Source organism: Nyctereutes procyonoides, unplaced genomic scaffold, assembly GCF_905146905.1.
Source record: "Nyctereutes procyonoides isolate TBG_1078 unplaced genomic scaffold, NYPRO_anot_genome, whole genome shotgun sequence".
NCBI lineage: Eukaryota > Metazoa > Chordata > Mammalia > Carnivora > Canidae > Nyctereutes > Nyctereutes procyonoides.
In genome coordinates, this window is record NW_026575025.1 from 14347133 (window position 1) to 14367125 (window position 19993).

Here is a 19993-nt window from a genome sequence, read left to right on the forward strand (position 1 = left end):
GTTCTTGGGCTGCATCCACATCCACATGAAGTCTAGAAATCTACTTTTTATGTTCTAGATGAATTTCATGTAAATTAAATTGTGAGGACTGGTAGTTTAGAGATGTAAACACATTCTTCATTGAAGAGTTACCATGGTGTAACAAAGGGAATGATCTTTGTGTTACTCTTAGTTCAAACCCCAACTCTTATTAAGCTGAATGCCCTCAGATACAGGTTGACTTAACATTTGAGTTGATCTTCTGCCTTGTAGGATCATGGTATGGATTAAGTCTACTCTGCCAGGCACTGGGTAAGTATTCGTCTCCTACACACTGCTGCCATGGTACAGAGCCAGACCTCAGCCTCTAGAGAAGTTCTAGCCATGAGTGAATATCTGAGCAGGTCTAGAATATCTCTACCAGCCTGTGTGACCAAGGCCTGCTCCTTTACTCAGGTCCTCTCTACTGTTCCAGAATGTTGATCCTGTCTAGATGGACTGTAAAGTGGCTTCCCTTGGCATTCAGTGAAGATAGCATCTGACCACATTAACCCTGAAAGACTATGCTCATTCCCATCCTCTGCTGCCTCAGTTTCTGTTGTAGGACGTTCTACCCTGGTTTGACTCTTATCTTCACATGGTGGCTCCAGCAAGCACCAGGAAGAATGAACACCCATGAAACCATCTGCAAGAAGCACAAGGCACTAAGCTCCTGGAGAACCATGAAATCAACAAGAGGACTTCTGCTCTAAACCTGTTTCCAACCACTCATTCTCATCCTCAAGTGGTACCTGCTGAGGAGTGGAATTTACTTGATCTAGACTGAGACTCCAACGACAAGATTTCTAGATTCAGTTGGTAATCAGTATGATTACCTGGCTGTTACTTTCTCTAAGCCTGTAAAGTGGGGGATTAGATCCCTTTCTAAGGTCCCTTTTAATTTTAGGTCACTTCTAAACTTCCAACTGAGCCTTTCAGTCATTTATCTGTGTTGCCAGCAGAGTGACCTTAACTACTGAACCTCCAAAAGAAATGGGGAGGCCATGGAGAACAAGTTCCTGTCTCGCTAGATGCTAGCAACGTATTTAAAATAAGCTAGAGAGGGCAGCCCCAGTGGCCCAGCAGTTTAGTGCCGCCTTCAGCCTGGGGTGTGATCCTGGGGACCCGGGATCGAGTCCCATGTCAGGCTCCCTGCATGGAGCCTGCTTCTCCCTCTGCCTCTCTCTCTCTCTCTCTCTCTCTCTCTCTCTCTCTCTCTCATGAATAAATTAATAAAATCTAAAAAAAAAAAAAAAAGCTAGAGAAAGCAGCAGTATGAGCTGCAGAAAGGGTTTGTGACTGAAGTATCAGGGAAGTACCTACTGGATTTTTGGTTACTGTTTCGTAGTGGATTACAGCTGTCTACTACAGTTCTTGGATAGACCCCAAAAGCAGCCAGGAGTCAAGAACACAGAATTTGTGGAAACCAAAATTATCAGCGCTTTGGCCAGTAGAGACCTTCATAGGCTGAGAATGAGCTCCATCACGGGAAATAAGCAGAATTAAAAGCCAGCATGGAAATGCTTAAAGACCAATTAACTTTTGACTTTGAGCAAGAGCAGATAGTCTAGGATTCCCCTGACAGCAGAGGGGCCATATGGCTCAAGGTTTTCTAAAGTGGAGTCTGTCATGGCTCCTGGTGGCTTTTTGGGGGGAAAGAAAAAAAAAAAGCCACTACCAACCAAGATGAGAAATAGTTTTAAAGACAGTTACTTGGGGGGCAGCCCCGGTGGCTTGATGGTTTAGTGCCGCCTTCAGCCCAGGGCGTGATCCTGGTGACCTGGGATCGAGTCCCACATCAGGCTCTCTGCATGGAGCCTGCTTCTCCCTCTGCCTCTCTCTCTAATAAATAAATAAAATCTTAAAAAAAAAAAAAAAAAAGATGGTTACTTGGGGAAGGGAATGAATGAATTATATGCTCAATGTGGGGCAACATTTCCCCAGTTTGTTTGTTTGCTTGTTTATTTATTTATTTAAATTTTTATTTATTTATGATAGTCACACAGAGAGAGAGAGAGGCAGAGACACAGGCAGAGGGAGAGAAGCAGGCTCCATGCACCAGGAGCCCGACGTGGGATTCGATCCGGGGTCTCCAGGATCGTGCCCTGGGCCAAAGGCAGGCGCCAAACCGCTGTGCCACCCAGGGATCCCCATTTCCCCAGTTTTAAAAAAAAGTTCCTTTTACATTAACTTGAAATTTTTAAATAAATGACAAAAAAAAATATTGGTAAGTTTTGAATATGCTTTTTCTAATTATTCATGCCTCACTCTGGAAAGCTGACAATCATCTGTAAGAGGAATGAGAGAAAAGCTGGCTTTGAGGCAGAGGTGAAGAATATAAGCAGTCTTTTACCGGATGACAGGCCTGAAGAAGATATATAAGTTAACAGTGCCTTTAAGGATTAATTTAGGCTAGAGCTGAGAGGAGAAAATCACTGCCTTCGTGTCTGCATAGGATTGCTAAGCACAGCCTGAAAACAAACCACTGGCTGGGAAAGTCCCTACCTTCCCTTGGAGTGGATGAAATTCTAGGGATAGGTGCCAGAAGGAAAAGGCTTCAACTCCCATGATGGAAAATATACATTTATTATAAAATAATGTTTGTTTCATGATGAGAGTAGAAAAATAACACTATGAGCTGCTAAAAGAAGTTCTGGAGCTCAGTCTCAGGACTGAAATGAGAGGCTTTTGCATCACCCTGGGAGCAAAGCATCCGGAGGCTCTCTGCCCATGTGACAGGTATGGCACAGCACACACGGGGAGGATGTGGCTCTGGTTCTGCTGGAAGCCCAAGGAGCCTCCCTGGTCCACACAAGATGCTCTGGCCACGAGGATCAAAGAAAACTTGAGGTCAGCAGAGAACTGGTTCTGAGAAGGGCCAGGACAGGACAACCTTGCCCCTCCCTACACTGCAGTGTAGAACAGTCTCTTAGGTTGATGGTCCTGGTTTAGAAGATGATGCCCAGTGGCCTTATGCTGTTTGCTGCCCAAATGTCTGTGTTGAGGAAAAGCTGCAACCTGTCCCAGGACAACTTGACCCACCAGTTCTCATTGATGTGGCTAAAGACCAGAAGAATCTGTGGTCTCAGCCCATAAGGGCTGCTGGTTGAAATTTTTGTATTTCATATCCTGTCCATACTGATGGCAGAAAGAAAAAAAAAAGAAAATGTTAAAAGACCAGTGAACAAGAGCAGCTGGCCTGAACTGTTCTGTATTTCAAGCCTCTTGGCCCCAAAGAACAAAGAGAATGTCTTCCCTAAGTAACCATCTACCCTAGTAGAAAAAGCAGTCCCATAGGCATCCCCTTTCCCCTTGAAAGTCCTTCAGACCCCTCAAGCTTCAGAAGAACAATGAATCCCTCCCTAGGATGAGCTGGGAACCCAACCCTCAGGTGACAGGAAATGAACCCTCAGCAGCAGTACCTGGAGAAAGCAGTCAGGGTGAGCACCTCAAGCAGCAGCTCTGAACCACAGAAGAAGAGCAAGATGCTGTTCATGATGGCTTCCAGGCGGAGCACGTAGGTCTGCAGCAGCAGGTAATAGGAGGCCATCATGGCAGATGGGAAGGTCAAGGCCACGCTAAAACCAAGTGGCATCTTTCGCTGGCAGAGGTTCCCCTTTGTACCTGTCAGATACAGCCCATGGAGTCACCTCCATGTGGCCTGCTTTCCCTGGGCTCAGAGAAAAGGTTGAGGGGATGGGATGGGGTGGACTGGCAAGGCAGAGAAAAATTATCCTGAATGGGGATGGGCAGATTTATAAAGAGGGTCCTAGCGTGCTAAAAATGAAGGGCTTTGGAGGTGCCACAGGACGGAGTCATTCACTCCAAAGGTCCTGCTTCAAGTCTGGCTCCCACTCAAGGGACAACAGCTTCTTTACTCAGGGAATTTTTTTTTTTTTTTTTTAATTCATGAGAGAGACAGAGAGGCAGAGGGAGAACTAAGCTCCTCGCAGGGAGCCCAGTTTGGGACTCGATCCCCAGAACCTGGGATCACACACTGAGCTGAAGGCAGACGCTCAACCGCTGAGCCACCCAGCCGTCCCTATATATATATTTTTAATTACAATATATAATCATTGAGCATCTTTCAACTAGGGCAGCCCCGGTGGCTCAGTGGTTTAGTACCGCCTTCAGCCCGGGGCCTCATCCTGGAGACCCGGGATCGAGTCCCACATCAAGCTCCCTGCATAGAGCCTGCTTCTCCCTCTGCCTGTGTCTCTGCCTCTCTCTGTGTGTCTCTCATGAATAAATAAATTAAATCTTTAAAAAAAAAAAAAGAATCAACTAACATAAATACAGAAAATAATTTTAAGAAATATAGAAACTGGGATCCCTGGGTGGCGCAGCGGTTTAGCGCCTGCCTTTGGCCCAGGGCGCGATCCTGGAGACCCGGGATCGAATCCCACATCAGGCTCCCGGTGCATGGAGCCTGCTTCTCCCTCTGCCTGTGTCTCTGCCTCTCTCTCTATATCTGTGTGATTGTCATAAATAAATAAAAATAAATAAATAAAAAATATTAAAAAAAAAAAAGAAATATAGAAACTAAAAGACCCCATGGCTCCCCACTGGAGATAACCATTATTATAGAATGATGCATACTGTTCCAGGTTTTTTTATGTCTGTATACTTACATATTACTCTTTATTATTACAAAAATAGAATTAAAAAATAAAAATAGAATCACACTGTACATACTATTTTCAACTTGTTTTTTTCCCATTTAATGTATCTTTTCATATACATATGAAATAACTACCTTATTCTTATTTAATACATATTAAATAACTACCATTTAATGTATCTTTTCATATACATATGAAATAACTACCCATATAACTACCTTATTCTTTTTTTAATGGCCATGAACAATTTCACGGAAGCAATTCCATATTTTAACTAATCCCCTATTGCCAGATGTTTAAGTTGTTTCCGATTTTTTTTTTTTAAAGATTTTATTTATCTGAAAGAGCGTGAACAAGCATGAGGTGGGGAGGGGCAGAGGCAGAGGGAGACGCAGACTCCATGCTGAACAGGGAGCCCAATGAGGCTCAATCTCAGGACCCTGAGATCATGACCTAGCCAAAAGCAAATGCTTTACCATCTGAGCCACCCAGGCACCCTCTAATTTTTTTTAAAGATTTTTTTTTTTTTAAGTAATCTCTACACCAACTTGGGGCTTGGACTTACAACCCAGAGATCAAGAGTTGCACACTCCATGACTGAGCCAGCCAGGCACCCCTCTAATGTTTTGATGTTACAAAATACGTGGCCATAAACTTTCTCCTATAGATACCTTTGCATATCTGTGGAAGTGTTTGTTTCTTTACCAACCAATTTTAGATGCGTAATTGTTATGTCTCAGAAAAAAATACAAATTTTAGGGGTGCCTGGGTGACTTAGTCACTTGAGGGTACGACTCTTGATTTCAGCTCAGGTCATGATCTCAGGGTCATGGGATTGAGCCCTGCATCAGGCTCTGTGCTCGGTGAGGAGTCTGCTTGAAATTCTTTCCATCTCCCTCTGCCCCTCCACCCCACTCATGCCCTCTCTCTCAAATAAATAAATATTTTAAAAAATAATACAAATTTCACATGACAAAACTTTAGCAAAAACAATTATTCTAATTTATATTCCCAAAGAGTGTGGAATAGAAAGACCTGGTCCTCATACCCATTACAATACTGGGTATTCGGAAATCTTTCTAATCTGATGGATGAAATTATTACCTTGTTTCAATTTGCTTTTTATTAATGAGTTTGGACATTTTATCATGATTAATGATTCTCTGTAATTATTCTTATGTGAACTCCCTATTAATGTCCCTTACCAATTTTTAAAATTAGGTCATCTTTAGTTACTCCTGTGAGCCTTCTATCTTTGTTACATATGTTGCAAATACTGTTTCTTCTCAGCCTGTGTTTTAACACTGTTTCCTGGGATGAGATATTTTCTAACTAATAAGGAATCTACTCTGGATCTGGGAGGATAAAAAACTTGTCCTAAAGAAATCCTGTTCAGAGAGAAGAGGGGACCTTAGTGCTTTCTTGTGTGACATATACTGCCCTGAACATGGAGTTATAGTCAAATCTATTCTCCTAAGCAAGCTAGTAATAGGAACCAGGCAGGCTCTCATAGCACTTGGGAAGTTAGGAAGAACCTATCTAAAATCTCAGGTGGCTCAGTTGGTTAAACATCTGCCTTCACCTCAGGTCATGATCCCAGGGCCCTGGGATTGAATCCCAAGTCAGGTCTTTGCAGGAAGTCTGCTTCTCCCTCTGCCCCTCCCCCTGCTCATTCTCATTCTCTCTCTCTCTAATTAATAAAATCTTAAACAAACAAACAAAAAAAAAAAAAAACTCATGTTACTGCCCACTTCTGTCTCTACAGAGCAACAAACTAGTAAAGCCTGACCCAGAAAATGAAGCAGCTTGAAACTTCAGAGAGGGAGTAATGGGACATTCCATCAGATCCAATCTCTTATTGTGAAACTAGGTTATGTACCTCTTGTTAAGTTACAGATAGCAGTCTGTCTGAGAAGGAATGGAAATATTCTCTGGACAACACTCACCAAAAAACAGTCGAATTACTTCAATTCCAAGGTAAAGGAGAAGCATCACCACATCCAGTACTAGATTGGCTGTTGGATATGGTAGGAGGAGAGCTGCCGACACAAAAGCCAGAGTTTGCAAACATAAGAGCACCCACAAGAACTCCCCCACACTTGGGAATAAAGAGGGCATGAGTCTTATCAGCTTTCCATGAACTAGTTAGTGAGATGTGGACAGGATCTGTTAGCCTGCTGCAGGGTATGTTAACTCAGTGTGTGTTGATGATGAAAACACTTCTCTAACTAGCAGTAAAAAGGAGCAACGAAAAGGATGGAAAATAGGCTCCTGATGGGAGTTGGCTCTGGGCTGAAGTGGGGAAGGGATGTTGGGACAAGGTTAGTCAAGCCCCAGGCCTTACCTTTATACAGAAATATGAAGAGTTCCAGGAGAAAATAGGTAGCATAATACCACCCGTTCAGAAAGAACAGGATTTCCAGCGGGGTGGAGGACAGCCGTTTACCTGAAAAGATGAGCACAAGTGAGAAGGATGTGCGAGACGGCGTATCAATCTCCGCCCTCCGAATGGTTTTGTGCCTAACTTGAAGGAGACGAGGTCGCAGCTGGAGGGAAAGGCCTCTTGGGGGTACTTCTTATTGCTGATAATGAGGGTGTGTGCGTGTGTAGGGGGCCTCCTTAATCCGCTTCTTTCCCCGGAATCACGCCAAACCCGACTCTTGGCTCCGGGGTGAAAGTCTAAGATCTCATCCCGTCGCTGCGCCCTATTTGGGAAATTAGGGCGCAGAGGCCAGCACTGGCCTGTTCAACGACACACAGCGGATTCGCAACCGAGCCGGCCTAGAAGAGGCCCAGCCCAGGATTTGGGGGTTGCTGAGACCTGCACCTCGAGACCTCAGCACTCGATGGGTGAGGCTGCGAAACCCCACTCTACACAAGCGACGAGCGACATCCCTAACACCCGAGAATGAAGAGTTTAGGTGAGCTCTAACGGGGGAGAGAGGGACACTGAAGGCAACGGGACCAGAGACACACACCTCCGGAATCTCACCTCGCGACGCCATCTTCTGTCCCCATGGAAACTGCGCTCGCGGCCACAGGCGTTCCCAGAGCAGCGAGGCCCGGCCGGAAGCGGGGGATGGAGCGACCCCCGCTTCTGGCCCCTCTGCCCGCCCGCGGCGCTCTATGGTTTGCAAGGTCCGGGGCCGCCTCCAGGCCCGCCGCGCCTGCGCGGGGAGGAGAATGGGCGTACGCGGTCTTCGCGGTGATCGGGACCAGTCCCGGCGCGCGAGGCTGTGGCCCGCGGGGCTCGGGGCAGGGGCAGTTCCCGAGTTCCCCCAGCCCGCGGACGGTACACTGGTAGAAGCGGTCAGTTGTGGCCGTCTGACCGCAGGATCGGTAAACAGGCCGCAGCCCCACGGTTCTCTTTTCTAAGGACGATTTTACCGTGAGAAATGGTTCGCGCCGCCGTGCTCCGCAAATGAGGATGGCGATTGGAATCGGCCTTTCGGTGTCGGCGGACACCAAAGTGAGCCAGAGCTCGAGGCTCCCTGTACGGGGCACGCAAGGCACAAAGAGGGAGCGTGATCAGCCCGTGACCCATAACGTGGGGGTGCGAGAGGAGGGGACGGGAGCTGCGAGGACACAGTACCCGGGTGGCAGTTGGGACAAGTTTCCAAGGGATGGACCGTGCACTGGGTTTTGAGGCCTGAAAACCATCTGGAGTAGTAAAAGCGGGGTTTGCTACCCGCAGGGGAGGTGTAGGGAAAGGGTTTTCAGTGGACCCGGGCCAGTTTGGCTGTCAGTCGGCGGAGGGTCCCGGCAGGGCAGGCGGCCGGTCGGTCGTTGGAATAGAGAGGCTAACCTGAAGGACAGCGCTGCACTCCTAGCTGCTTGGAACGGAGGTGGGCGGAAACTTTTTTCTTCTAGGCATAAAAGGTAAGGAGCAGAAGCAATTCCAGGCACCTGGAGAGAGGGATGGAGAAGTCCTACCCCCAGGCGGCGACAGTCTGAGAAGCTGAGAAACCACCTGGTTTCCCTCCCCTCTCCTCTGCGCCTTCCTAGCTCCGCCTGCGCCTCCCATCCTTGGCAGAACTTGCAAGCCGATTTTCTTTAGTAGCAGTGAGCAAAACAGAGTAAGGTGGGGAAAGGTGGAAAGGGATCTGGTGGCAAACAGCCTTCCTTACCTCCCCTTACGCACTTCCACTACCCGTGGAATAAGAGACATTAGGCAAGTTACGACTTTGAGCCTCAAATGGTCCAGCTCTAAAAGGAAGACGGGTCAGCTGCTCTTTCTTGTACTTAAAGTGCTTCAGGGGGAAACACAGCTACACCCACTCATTTACATATTGCATACAGCCTCTGTCATGCTATTGGTTAGGCTCAATAGTCGCCAACAGAAACAACGTGGCTTGTAGCCTTGAAAACTACCATCTGGCCCTGCTCACCCTTTTCATAAAGGATGGTTAGGGGTAAACTTGCCACAACTCAAAGTAGATGGTAAGACCGAATTCCTCCTAGCACAGCAAACAGCAGGAATGGCAGTACAGCAGCCTGGTTCTCCTGCACCCAAGTCCTATGAGTGACAATGAGAGTGATGCACACAATGGATGATGCCACATTTGAAAACCCCAGCGTAAGGGCTCAGCACCTTTTAAAGCAAGCAGCTGATAAGCCAGGGTCCCCGGGGGCAGGAGCAATTATAGTGTAGTCTTTTTAAAAAAATTTTTTTTATTTATTCATGAGTGACAGAGAGAGGCAGGGACATAGGCAGAGAGAGAAGCAGGCTCCATCAGGCAGGGAGCCTGATGTGGGACTCGATCCTGGGTCTCCAGGATCACGCTCTGGCCTGAAGGCGGCGCTAAACCGCTGAGCCACCCAGGGATCCCTACAGTGTAGTCATATATAAGATAAGAGGTTAATATCCAAAATATATAAAGAACTGGAATCCCTGGGTCGTGCAGCAGTTTGACGCCTGCCTTTGGCCCAGGGCACGATCCTGGAGACGCGGGATCGAATCCCACGTCGGGCTCCCGGTGCATGGAGCCTGCTTCTCCCTCTGCCTGTGTCTCTGCCTCTCTCTCTTTCTCTCTCTGTGACTATCATAAATAAATAAAAATTAAAAAAAATTAAAAATATATATATATAAAGAACTTATGCAGCTCAATAACAAAACAAAACAATCCAATCAATAAATGGGCAGAAGACATGAATAGACATTTTTCCAAAGAAGACATACAGATAGCCAACAGACAAATGAAAAGATGCTTAACATCACTCATGAGGTAAATGCACATCAGAATCACAGTGAGAAAAAAAATCACAGTGAGATATCACCACACATTTGTCAGAATGGCTATTATCAAAAGAATGAGAATAACAAATATTGGCAAGGATGTAGAGGAACAGGAACCCTTGTGCACTGTTGGTGGGAATGTGTCTTAATGCAGTCACTCTGGAAAACATGAAGGTTCCTCAAAAAATTAAAAACAGAAATGCCACATGACCCAGTAACTCCACTACTGGGTATTCATCCCAAGAAAACAAAACCCTAATTTGAAAAGATAGATGCATCGCTGTGTTCACTGCCACATTATTCATAATAATAGCTAAGACATGGGGACAAACTGTCCATCAATGGACATCTCCCAATGAGTGGAGAAAGAAGATATGCTGTATATATTCAATGGCGTATTACTTGGCCATAATAAAAATGAGATCTTGCCATTTGCAACAACATGGAGAGACCTTGATGGTTTTACGCCAAATGGAAATAGGACAGAGAAAGACAATTACCATATGATTCCACTTACATGTGGAATCTAAAACAAAACTCAACTCCTAGAGAATAATTTGATGACTGCCCGAGGGGAGGGTGGAAGGCTGTGTGGAGGACAAAATGGGTAAAGGCATCAAGAGGTACAAACTTTCAGTTATAAAACAAATAAGTCATGGGGATGTAATGTACCTCATGATGACCTATAGTCAATAATATTGTATTGCAAATTTGAAAGTTGCTAAGAAATCTTAAAAGTGGGATCCCTGGGTGGCGCAGCGGTTTAGCGCCTGCCTTTGGCCCAGGGCGCGATCCTGGAGACCCGGGATCGAATCCCACGTCGGGCTCCCGGTGCATGGAGCCTGCTTCTCCCTCTGCCTCTCTCTCTCTCTCTCTCTCTCTCTCTCTGTGACTCTCGTAAATAAAAAAAAAAAAAAGAAATCTTAAAAGTTCTCAAAAGAAAAAGATTTCACCATCAATATGTTAAATAAGGACTTTTTTTTTTTTGCAGATACTCTATCAGTTTAAGAGAGTCCCTTCTCTTCCTAGTTTACTGAAATGTTAATGATACATTTTATTGAATACTTTCTCTGCAGCCCTTGAGATGATCCTATGATTCTCCACTTTATTCTGTGAATGGGATGAATTACATGGATTTTCAAGGGTATAATTAAGCTTGCATTCCTGGGAAGAAACTCATTTGCTTATGATATTATGCAGAAAAGAGTTGACATAGCAGGCCTGAGACTACTATCCTTAGGAAGTCCTACTTGAAAGATTGGCCTTTGGCTGGTGTCTGGAACTTTGGTTTCAGAAGTGTTTCCACCTATCCAAAGTGGCTCACTGTGCCTAAACTGTTTGTACAAACTATGTGGTTTATGCTGAACACCTGCTTCCTTCTGGGAGTCAAATTTTGGTAAGTACATGCTAAATAGAGGTTGCTTATGTAGCTATCGTCCAATAAAATCCTTGGACACCCAAGTCTCTTACCTGGTAGACAACACTTCATACATGTTATCACAACTTATTGCTAGAGACATTAGGCAAATCTTATGTAATTCCACTGGGAGAGGATTCTTGGAAGCTTGCTCTTCTAGACTTCACATTTTCTTTTTACTGACTTTAGCTTTGTATCATTTCATTATAATAAATCATAACCAAAGTATGCTGAGTCCTGTGAGTTCTCCTAGCAAATCAGTGAGTCTGGAGGTGGTCTTGGGGATGTTTAGTAGCTATAGTACACTTTTTATATATCATTGAATTTCATTTGCTAATATTTTGTTCAGGTTTTTACATACATTATGAGATTGGTTTGTAATTTTACTTTCCTGTAAGGACCTTGTCAAGTTAGGCATTAAGGTTAAATTGGGCACCTGAAATGAAGTGAGAAATATTTCTTCTTTTTGTTACATGAAGGAAATTGTGTAAAATACTTTATTTCTTTAGAAGAAGGATTCGCTGACGAAGCCACCTAAACCTGGATTTTCTTTGTAGGAGATTTTATCATAACCAAATATCTTTAATGTATACTTGATTTCAGATTCAGATTTTCTATTTTCTGAGTAATGTTTGGAAAAATTTGTGTTTTTAAAACATCTTCCCATTTTTATACATTTTCAGGTGTGTTGATGCGAAGTTTCTCATAACAGCCTCATGTTTTTTAATGCCTACAGGATATATAGTGATAGCCCCTTTTTCTTCCTGACTTTTTTTCTTGATTATTTTTTTAAGATTTTGTTTGTTCTTTAAAAAAAAAAAAAGGCAGCCCGGGTGGCTCAGCAGTTGAGCACGGACTTCAGCCCAGGGTGTGATCCTGGAGACTCGGGATCAGTCCCACGTCAGGCTCCCTGCATGGAGCCTGCTTCTCCCTCTGCCTGTGTCTCTGCCTCTCTCTCTGTGTGTCTCTCATGAATAAATAAATAAAATTTTTTAAAAAAATATTTTGTTTATCAGAGAGAAAAGAGCAGAGAGAGAGGGACAAGCAGACTTCCAGCTGAGTATGGAGCACAGCGCAGGGCTCAATCTCACAACCCCAAGATCAGGATCTGAGCTGAAATCAAGGATTGGACACTTAACCAAGCAAGCCACCCAGACGCCCCTTTATCGATTATTTTTTATAGGTGTTTATCAATTTTAGTAATCTTTCTTAAAGAAACAACTTCTGGTTTTTCTTCACTCTATATTTGTTTTCTCTTATAGATTTCTGCTCGTCCTCATTTCCTTTGTCCTAGTTTCTTCAGGTTTTACTTGGTGTTCTTTTTGAGATGGAAACCTAAAGCTTACCTTTTCAGTCTTTCTTCTCTAATATTTGTGTTTTAAGGTTAGAAATTCCCCTCTACATGCTAATATGGCTGCATCTTGTAATCCAATGTCCTGCTAAGTCAAACTAACGTATAATTGTACTGACTTTTTGTTGATCCTTTAGGATTTTTTATGTTCATGGTGATCATTTTCTTTCTTTTCTTTTTTTTTAAGCTTTTATTTATTCATGAGAAAGAGAGAGGCAGAGACATAGGCAGAGGGAGAAGCAGGTTCCCTGTGGGAAGCCCAATGTGGGACTCAATCCCAGGACCCTGGGACCACGCCTTGAGCCACTCAACCACTGAGCCACTCAGGCATCTTTCATGGTGATCATTTTCAATTAAGGACAGTTTTACTTCTTTTTTTTTTCAATATGTATGCCTTTTGGAGTGTCTGCCTGGCTCAGATGGTAGAGCATGTGACTCTTGATCTCTGGGTCATGAGTTCAAGCCCCACATTGGGCCTAGAGCTTACTTTCAAAAAAACATAAGCCTTTTTTCTTTTTCCTTCTCCTACTGCTCTGGGCCAGCTAGTACAATATTGAATAGAAGTAGTGTGAGTGGATATCTGTGCCTTTTCCCCAATTCTAGAAAACATTCAGTCTTCCACCATTGAGTATGGTATTTCAGAGATGCCTTCTACCAGGTAAGGAAATTTCTCTTCTTAGTTTACGGAGAATTTTCATCGTGAATGGGTGTGAATTTCATCACAGCTACATCTATTTAATGATCAAATGCCTTTCCTCCTTTATTCTATTGATTTGGTGAATTTCACGTATTGATTTTTAAATGTGAGACCAACTTTACATTCCATGATAAATTCCACTTGGTCATGATATGTTGTTATTCTTTTTACATTGCTGGATTCAATTTGCTAGAATTTGAAAACTGTTTACATCTATGTTCTGAGGGATATTAATCTATAGTTTTGTTTCCATGTGAAATATTTGTCAATCTTGATATCAGGGTGTCATAAAGTGATCGGAATTGGGAAATGCTTCTCTTTTTCTATTTTCTGAAAGAGTTTATGTAGGATTATTATTTCTTCTCCAAATGTTTGATAGAATTCATCAATTAAGTCATCTGTACCTGAAGTTTTCTTTAATGGGAAGGTTTTTCATTATGAATTCAATTTCTCTTTTTTTCTTGAGCCAGTTTTGGTCATTTGTGTCTTTTGATGAATTTGTTCATTTCATAACACTTATCAAATTTATTGGCATAAAATTGACTATCGATAACCTTCTGATCCTTTTAATATGCATAAGATCTATAGGAACATTCCCTCTTTCATTTTTTAAAAATATTTTATTTATTTATTCATGAAAGACAGAGAGGCAGAGACATAGACAGAGAGAGAAGCAGGCTCTATGCAGGAATCCTGATGTGGGACTTGATTCCGGACCCTGGGATCATGCCCTGAGCCAAAGGCAGACGCTCAACCACTGAGCTACCCAGGCATCCCAGGTTTTATTCTTCTTTCTACTGTGCTCTTTTTTTTCTAGTTGTAGATAAAGTGATAGACCATTGATTTTATTTACTTTTTAATTTTTAGAAGATTTTATTTATTTGAGAGTGAGCAGGTGAGTGGAGAGAAGGACAGAGGGAGGAGAGGGAGGAGAGAAAATCTCAAGCAGACACTGAACTGAGCACGGACCCCGATGAGGGGTTCAGTCCTACCACACTGAGATCATGAGCTGAGCGGAAATCAAGAGTTGGATACTTAACCAACTGAGGCACCCAGGTGCCCCAAGACACTGATTTTAAATCTTTTTTTTTTTCAGGGCTCAGTCAGTTGAGCGTCTTGACTTTGGCTCAGATCATGATCTCAGGGTCCTGTCAGGTTCCCTACTCAAGGGCAAGTTTGCTTCTTCCTCTGCCCCTTTCCCCTACTTATACTCACTCTAAATAAAATCTTTAAAAAAATTTTTTTTTCTGGGGATCCCTGGGTGGCTCAGCGGTTTAGTGCCTGCCTTTGGCCCGGGCCGCGATCCTGGAGTCCTGGGATCAAGTCCCACATCGGGCTCCCGGCATGGAGCCTGCTTCTCCCTCCTCCTGTGTCTCTGCCTCTTTCTCTCTCTGTGTCTATCATAAATAAATAAATAAATAAATCTTTTTAAAAATTTTTTTATTGATTTATGATAGTCACAGAGAGAGAGAGAGAGAGAGAGAGAGGCAGAGACACAGGCAGAGGGAGAAGCAGGCTCCATGCACTGGGTGCTAAACCGCTGCACCACCCAGGGATCCCAATAAATAAATCTTTTTTTTTTTAATTTTTTTAATTTTTTTAATTTTTTTCCAATAAATAAATCTTTAAAAAAATTTGTTTTCTAATAAAAGCTGCATTGTAGGCATTTTAATGTTTTTTTCATTATTATTCAAAGTACTTTCTAATTTACCTTATGAATTCTTCTTTGATCCATGGATTCTTTACAAGTGTATTATTTAACTGCTAAATATTTAGTGTTTTCCCAGTGTGGCAACTATCAATATATGCCCCTCAGCTCCAGATTCACCTTTCAGCACCTATTCTGGGGTAGCAGACTAGACTCTAAGAATTTCTCCCTTGCAGTGAGCATGATGGTAAGATGATACTAGGATACTGCAGGAAGAAAGGGGCTTTCCTGGTTCCAGTATGCATCTGCTCTTGCTGCGCAGTCTGTCAGAGATGTGTATGTGGGGGGACATCCAGTGGTGCTCTGCCCTAGCTGTGTGCCAAGAGTGGAGGGTCCTGCAGCAATCCTCTAGCTCCAGCCCAGGTTTGGCGACAAACTTGCCAAAGCCTCACCACCTGCAAGGCATCCAGCTCCCTCTGTACTCCTGCCCACCAGCTCAGCTTGCTGCATCCCAGAGGGTGTTTCCCAGAGGTTTCCTGATATGGACACCAGAGGCTCCAGATCTTACCCCTGCAGTAGTGCCCCAACTCTTCTGCATACCCACCCACTACCCTTGGCCCACCCACGCTCTGCGGTGTCATTTCCCAGGGGCCCTCCCAAAAGAGACACCATGTACATTCACCACGTACTCTCCAAAATTGAATCTGATCAAGATACTCGTTTCACAGCAAAGGAAGTGTGGCAAAGGGCTTATGCCCATGGACTTAACAGAACTTCCCACACATATTTCATCACCTGGAACCAGGGGGCTTCACTAAAAAGTGGAAGAGCTTCCTGAAGACTCAGTTATAGCACCAGGTGGGAGACAATCCATGAAAGAATGATGGCTGATTTACAGAATAAAGTACATCTTTGAATCAGAGACCATTATATAGTGCTTCATTCCCCTGGCCAGCATACAGTTGATCCAGGTACCGAGGTGGGAGTAGGAATGACTCATCTTATTACACTGTACCAATCCAGAGTTTTTGCCTCTTATCCTGAAAAATCTGAGCCTGCTGATTTGGAAATCTTAGTTCTCAAGTGAGGAATGTTCCACAAAGGGATAAAACAATGGCACCATTGAATTACAAGATAGGATTGCCACTTGGCCATATGGGGCTCCTTATGCCCCACACATAAACCACTGGGTGAAGAAAAGGGAGGGGGTCCAATCTACTGGCTGGAGTAATTGATGCTGATTCTCAAGGGAAATTTCTACTGCTGCTATACAATGAAGGCTAGGAAGACTTTGTCTGGAACCCAGAGGATTCTCTGGGGCACCTCTGAGTGCATCCATGCTACCCAAAAAGCAGGGCAATTAAGGACCGAGATCTTTTAGAATGAGACTTTGGGTTCCTCTACCAGGTAAAGAGCCCAGAGCAGCAGAAGCTCAGCTGAAGACAAGGGAAATATGGAATAGGTAGTTGAAGAAGAAAGCCATGGATCCCAACTATGACCTTGGACTAGCTACAAAAATGACCAACTAGAAAAATGAAGACTACAATAGCTTTGCATGTTTTTCTTTTATTTTTGTGTTTATTTGTACACACAGTTTTCTCCTTTTTACTTCCCTTTTAATGTACAAATTGTAGGAGGTCAACTTTATAATTTAATCTTTAGGTAATAGAATATTTAGTGGAACTATGACTAAAATTGTGGAGTAATTACTACAGTCAGTACTGGATACAGTGACTATTGGGACAGTGTCTTCTCATTTGTGAGAAAGGTGAGAACATCACTTTTAAGGATAGATATATCTTATTGGTAGGAATGTAACTGATAGGGAAGTTCAAATATGTATCGAAGGGCACATATGGAATCTGAGTAGTCAAAAAGATGGATTTTGTTACCTATTTTTTGCCTCGGCTCCAGGTTCACCCTTTAGTACCTATTCTTTGATAATGGACTGGACTCAAGCATTCCTTCCTTACAGTGAGCATGATGTTAGCTTTGTCAGTAGAGGGCAGTGGAGGGACACTCAAGGAAGGAAAGGATTTGTCTTCTTGGCTCCAGTGAGCTCTGGTTTGTTTTTCCATGCTCCAGTGCCATGGTCTCTCAGCAGTGCAGGTGCATAGGGCCATCAGGGGCCATCAGGTGGTGCTCTGTTCCAGCTACACACCAGGAGCAGGCACTCCCTCAGCAACCTGGCAGACCTGGTCCAGCCCCAATAACTACTTTGCTGTGGCCCTCCTGAAAAGGATACTGCATGCTCCAGGCCTTGCACCTGGAGCAGCCCCCTAACTCTCTGCATCTGTACCCTCAGCCTTTTTTACCTTTGCCCTGGACCATCATTTTTCCCAGACCCCTCTAGGCATGGACACCACATACCCACAGCAGTGCCCCAACTCGCTCTCTACATCTGTTCACCAACTTTGGCTCTTCTCCCTGGAGGGTTAATTCCCATGGCCCTCCATGCCCTGTGTGGAGGTCATGCACTCCAGGCCTCATCACACAGGACACTCCTCTATTTTGGTCACCTTCCCAACAGCCTTGGCTCACCTGTGGCCTGAAGGTTGTTTCCTGCAATCTTTCCAATGTGGATACTGTATGCTCTGGGCCTGGCGCCTGCAGATGGTATCTCTACACTCCCTGCACCTGCTCACCAGCCTCAGCTTACCTGTGTTTAGAGGGTTGTGTCTTGCCTGACAACTGTGAAGCAGCTCCGGCCTAGCTAAACCAGTGAACTTGTCTACCATCCAGTGGGCTGCAGTGAGGTCTGAACCCCCGCCTTGGGGTTGGGGGACCTTGCCAAGTTTGTCCTTTCTTGAGTACTCTCCCTCGGTCCTCAAGTCCCCTTTTAGAATTCTCTTTATTTACATCTTTGTAGTTATTCTTTTGCCATAATTTAATAATTCTTTATAGTAATACCCTTTTTATGTTTAAATGATTGTATAGCTTGTCTCCTGATTGGACCTAGATTGAACCACCTAGCTATCTTATTGTTACTGATTTCTAGCTCAGCCCCATTATTGTCAAAGAGCATACTCTTTTAAATTGAGAATTGCTTTATGGCCCAGTATATTTACCATATACTGATCAATATTCTGTATACTAGGAAAAAAACTGCATTCTAAATTCATATATATTATAAAGAAATTAACAGGAAAAAAAGACAAAAAGAAAGTCTTTAACTGGCTACTATTTCTGAGGTGCTCTATTCCTTTCTGAGAATCTGAATTCCCATCTGTCATTTCCTTCAAGCCAAATAACTCCTTCAGCCTTTCTTATAGTGCAGGACTGTTGACAGCTAATTCTCTTTTATCTGAAAATATCTATTTCAACTTCATTCTTGGAAGTATATTTTTGGTGAATGCTGAATTCTGACTTGACCTTTTTTTTCATTTTAGTATCTTAGAGATGTTGTTACATTCTCTTCTGGCTTCCAAATTCTAATGAAAAGCAAACCATCAATTGTTATTCCTCTATATGAGGTATGTTGTCTGCTCTTGGTGTTTTCAAGATTTGCTTTTCATCTTTAGCTTTCAATGATTTGACCAGGATATCCTAGTGATGGCCTTTCTGTGTTTCTCTAGGTTTGTGAAGTATCTTAAATCTATAAATCTCTCTTTCATCAAATTAGGGAGATTTTTGACTATTGTTTTCCTAAATGCTTTTTCTGCTCTGTTCCTCATTCCAACAGGATCTCAGCCATTATTAGAAGTCCCTGGGTATAGGGCACCTAGGTGGCTCAGTGTTTGAGCATCTGCCTTTGGCTCAGGTCATGATCCCAAGGTCCTGGGATCGAGTCCCTTATCAGGCTCCCTGCAGGGGACTGGGTCTCCAGGATCACACCCCGGGCTAAGGTGGCGCTAAACTGCTGAGCCACCGGGGCTGCCCTGTTAGTTTTAAAGATTTTATTTAGGGGCACCTGGGTGGCACAGTTGGTTAAGTGTCTGCCTTTGGCTCAGGTCATGATCTCAGGATCCTGAAATCAGCCCTGTGTCAGGCTCCCTGCTCAGTGCTTCTCCTTCTCCCTCTGCCTGCTGCTCTATTTGGGCTCTCTCAAATAAATAGAATCTTTAAAAGGAAAAAAAAAGGATTTTATTATTTGAGAGAAAAAGAAAGAGAGCACAACCCTCAATCAAAAACTCCTTGTCTGCTTTCTTCAGTATTTGGGTCACCCTTCTCTATTCTTTTACTCTGGTTTTAAATAATATGGGCCTGGGATCCCTGGGTGGCTCAGAGGTTTGGTGCCTGCCTTTGGCCCAGGGAGTGATCCTGGAGACCCGGGATCAAGTCCCATGTCAGACTCCCTGCTTGGAGTCTGCTTCTCCCTCTGCCTATGTCTCTGCCTCTCTCTCTGTCTCTCGTGAATGAATAAATAAAATCTTTAAAAAAATAAAATAAAAAAATAAAAATAATATGGGCCTATCTCTTGACTGCCAGTAATTATTAGATCCAGAAATTATGTATAAAAATATAGTGTCAACTCACTTGGGAACTAAATGGTTTGAGGCTACGGCAATTTTGATAAGTGTCAGCTTACCTGTTTCATCTTGTTCCTAGTAAGGAGTCCTGAGCTTTTTATCTGTTCACAGTTCCCTCCCACTGGTGGGTCCTGAATTCTAATTATCAGTACCATATACCTGCCAAAAATTCTATTCTGCTTTTCAGAGCTTTGAGGCTTAGCTTTTGATAGCCTCTGGCCCTAAGACTTGGTAAATATCTTGAGAAGATGATTGTTTTGTGTTTTAAGCTCCTCCAGCCCTCAGTTTTGTTTCTCCAGTGTTATCAGATAACCTGGCTCAGCAGACTTTTTCCTGGCTATAACCCTCTATCTGGGCAATGCATGGATTTTTAGCTTCTTGCTCAAACCCAGAATCAGCAAATACCCCCAGAGAAAAATCTGCTGCAAATTGTCGGCTCACTTCTCTATGACTCTCTCTACTTTAGAATTTCAGGTCTCCCAGTCCTCTTTCCTTCAGTAATTCTGAGGCCCTTTAAAATGATATTTTTTATTTT

The 19993-nt window shown here is 43.6% G+C and overlaps 1 protein-coding gene across 2 annotated transcripts; it reads right to left on the bottom strand.

Annotated features, from left to right (window-relative positions):
* Positions 1 to 2585: 2585 nt before the first annotated feature.
* Positions 2586 to 8472, bottom strand: TMEM216 (transmembrane protein 216). 2 transcript variants are annotated; one of them, XM_055312993.1, is made up of 6 exons: positions 8446 to 8472; positions 7633 to 8131; positions 6985 to 7086; positions 6587 to 6679; positions 3441 to 3642; positions 2586 to 3156 (listed from the first exon to the last, which is right to left on the bottom strand). In XM_055312993.1, exons 2-6 carry the CDS (start codon positions 7643 to 7645, stop codon positions 3141 to 3143), a joined length of 426 nt encoding a protein of 141 aa, XP_055168968.1. In that variant the 5' UTR covers positions 7646 to 8131; positions 8446 to 8472; the 3' UTR covers positions 2586 to 3140. The 2 variants fall into 2 exon arrangements, with proteins under 2 accessions (XP_055168968.1, XP_055168971.1); XM_055312996.1 differs by lacking the exon at positions 8446 to 8472 and having other exon boundaries at positions 7619 to 8441.
* Positions 8473 to 19993: the final 11521 nt, after the last annotated feature.

Excerpts from the sequence above, each read along its gene's own strand:
- TMEM216 (XM_055312993.1), bottom strand. Across the intron at positions 6,680-6,984 it reads CTTCATATTTCTGTATAAAG|CTCTCCTCCTACCATATCCA; the intron begins GTAAGGCCTGGG and ends TTGTGTCGGCAG. Across the intron at positions 3,643-6,586 it reads AGTAATTCGACTGTTTTTTG|GTACAAAGGGGAACCTCTGC; the intron begins GTGAGTGTTGTC and ends TGTATCTGACAG.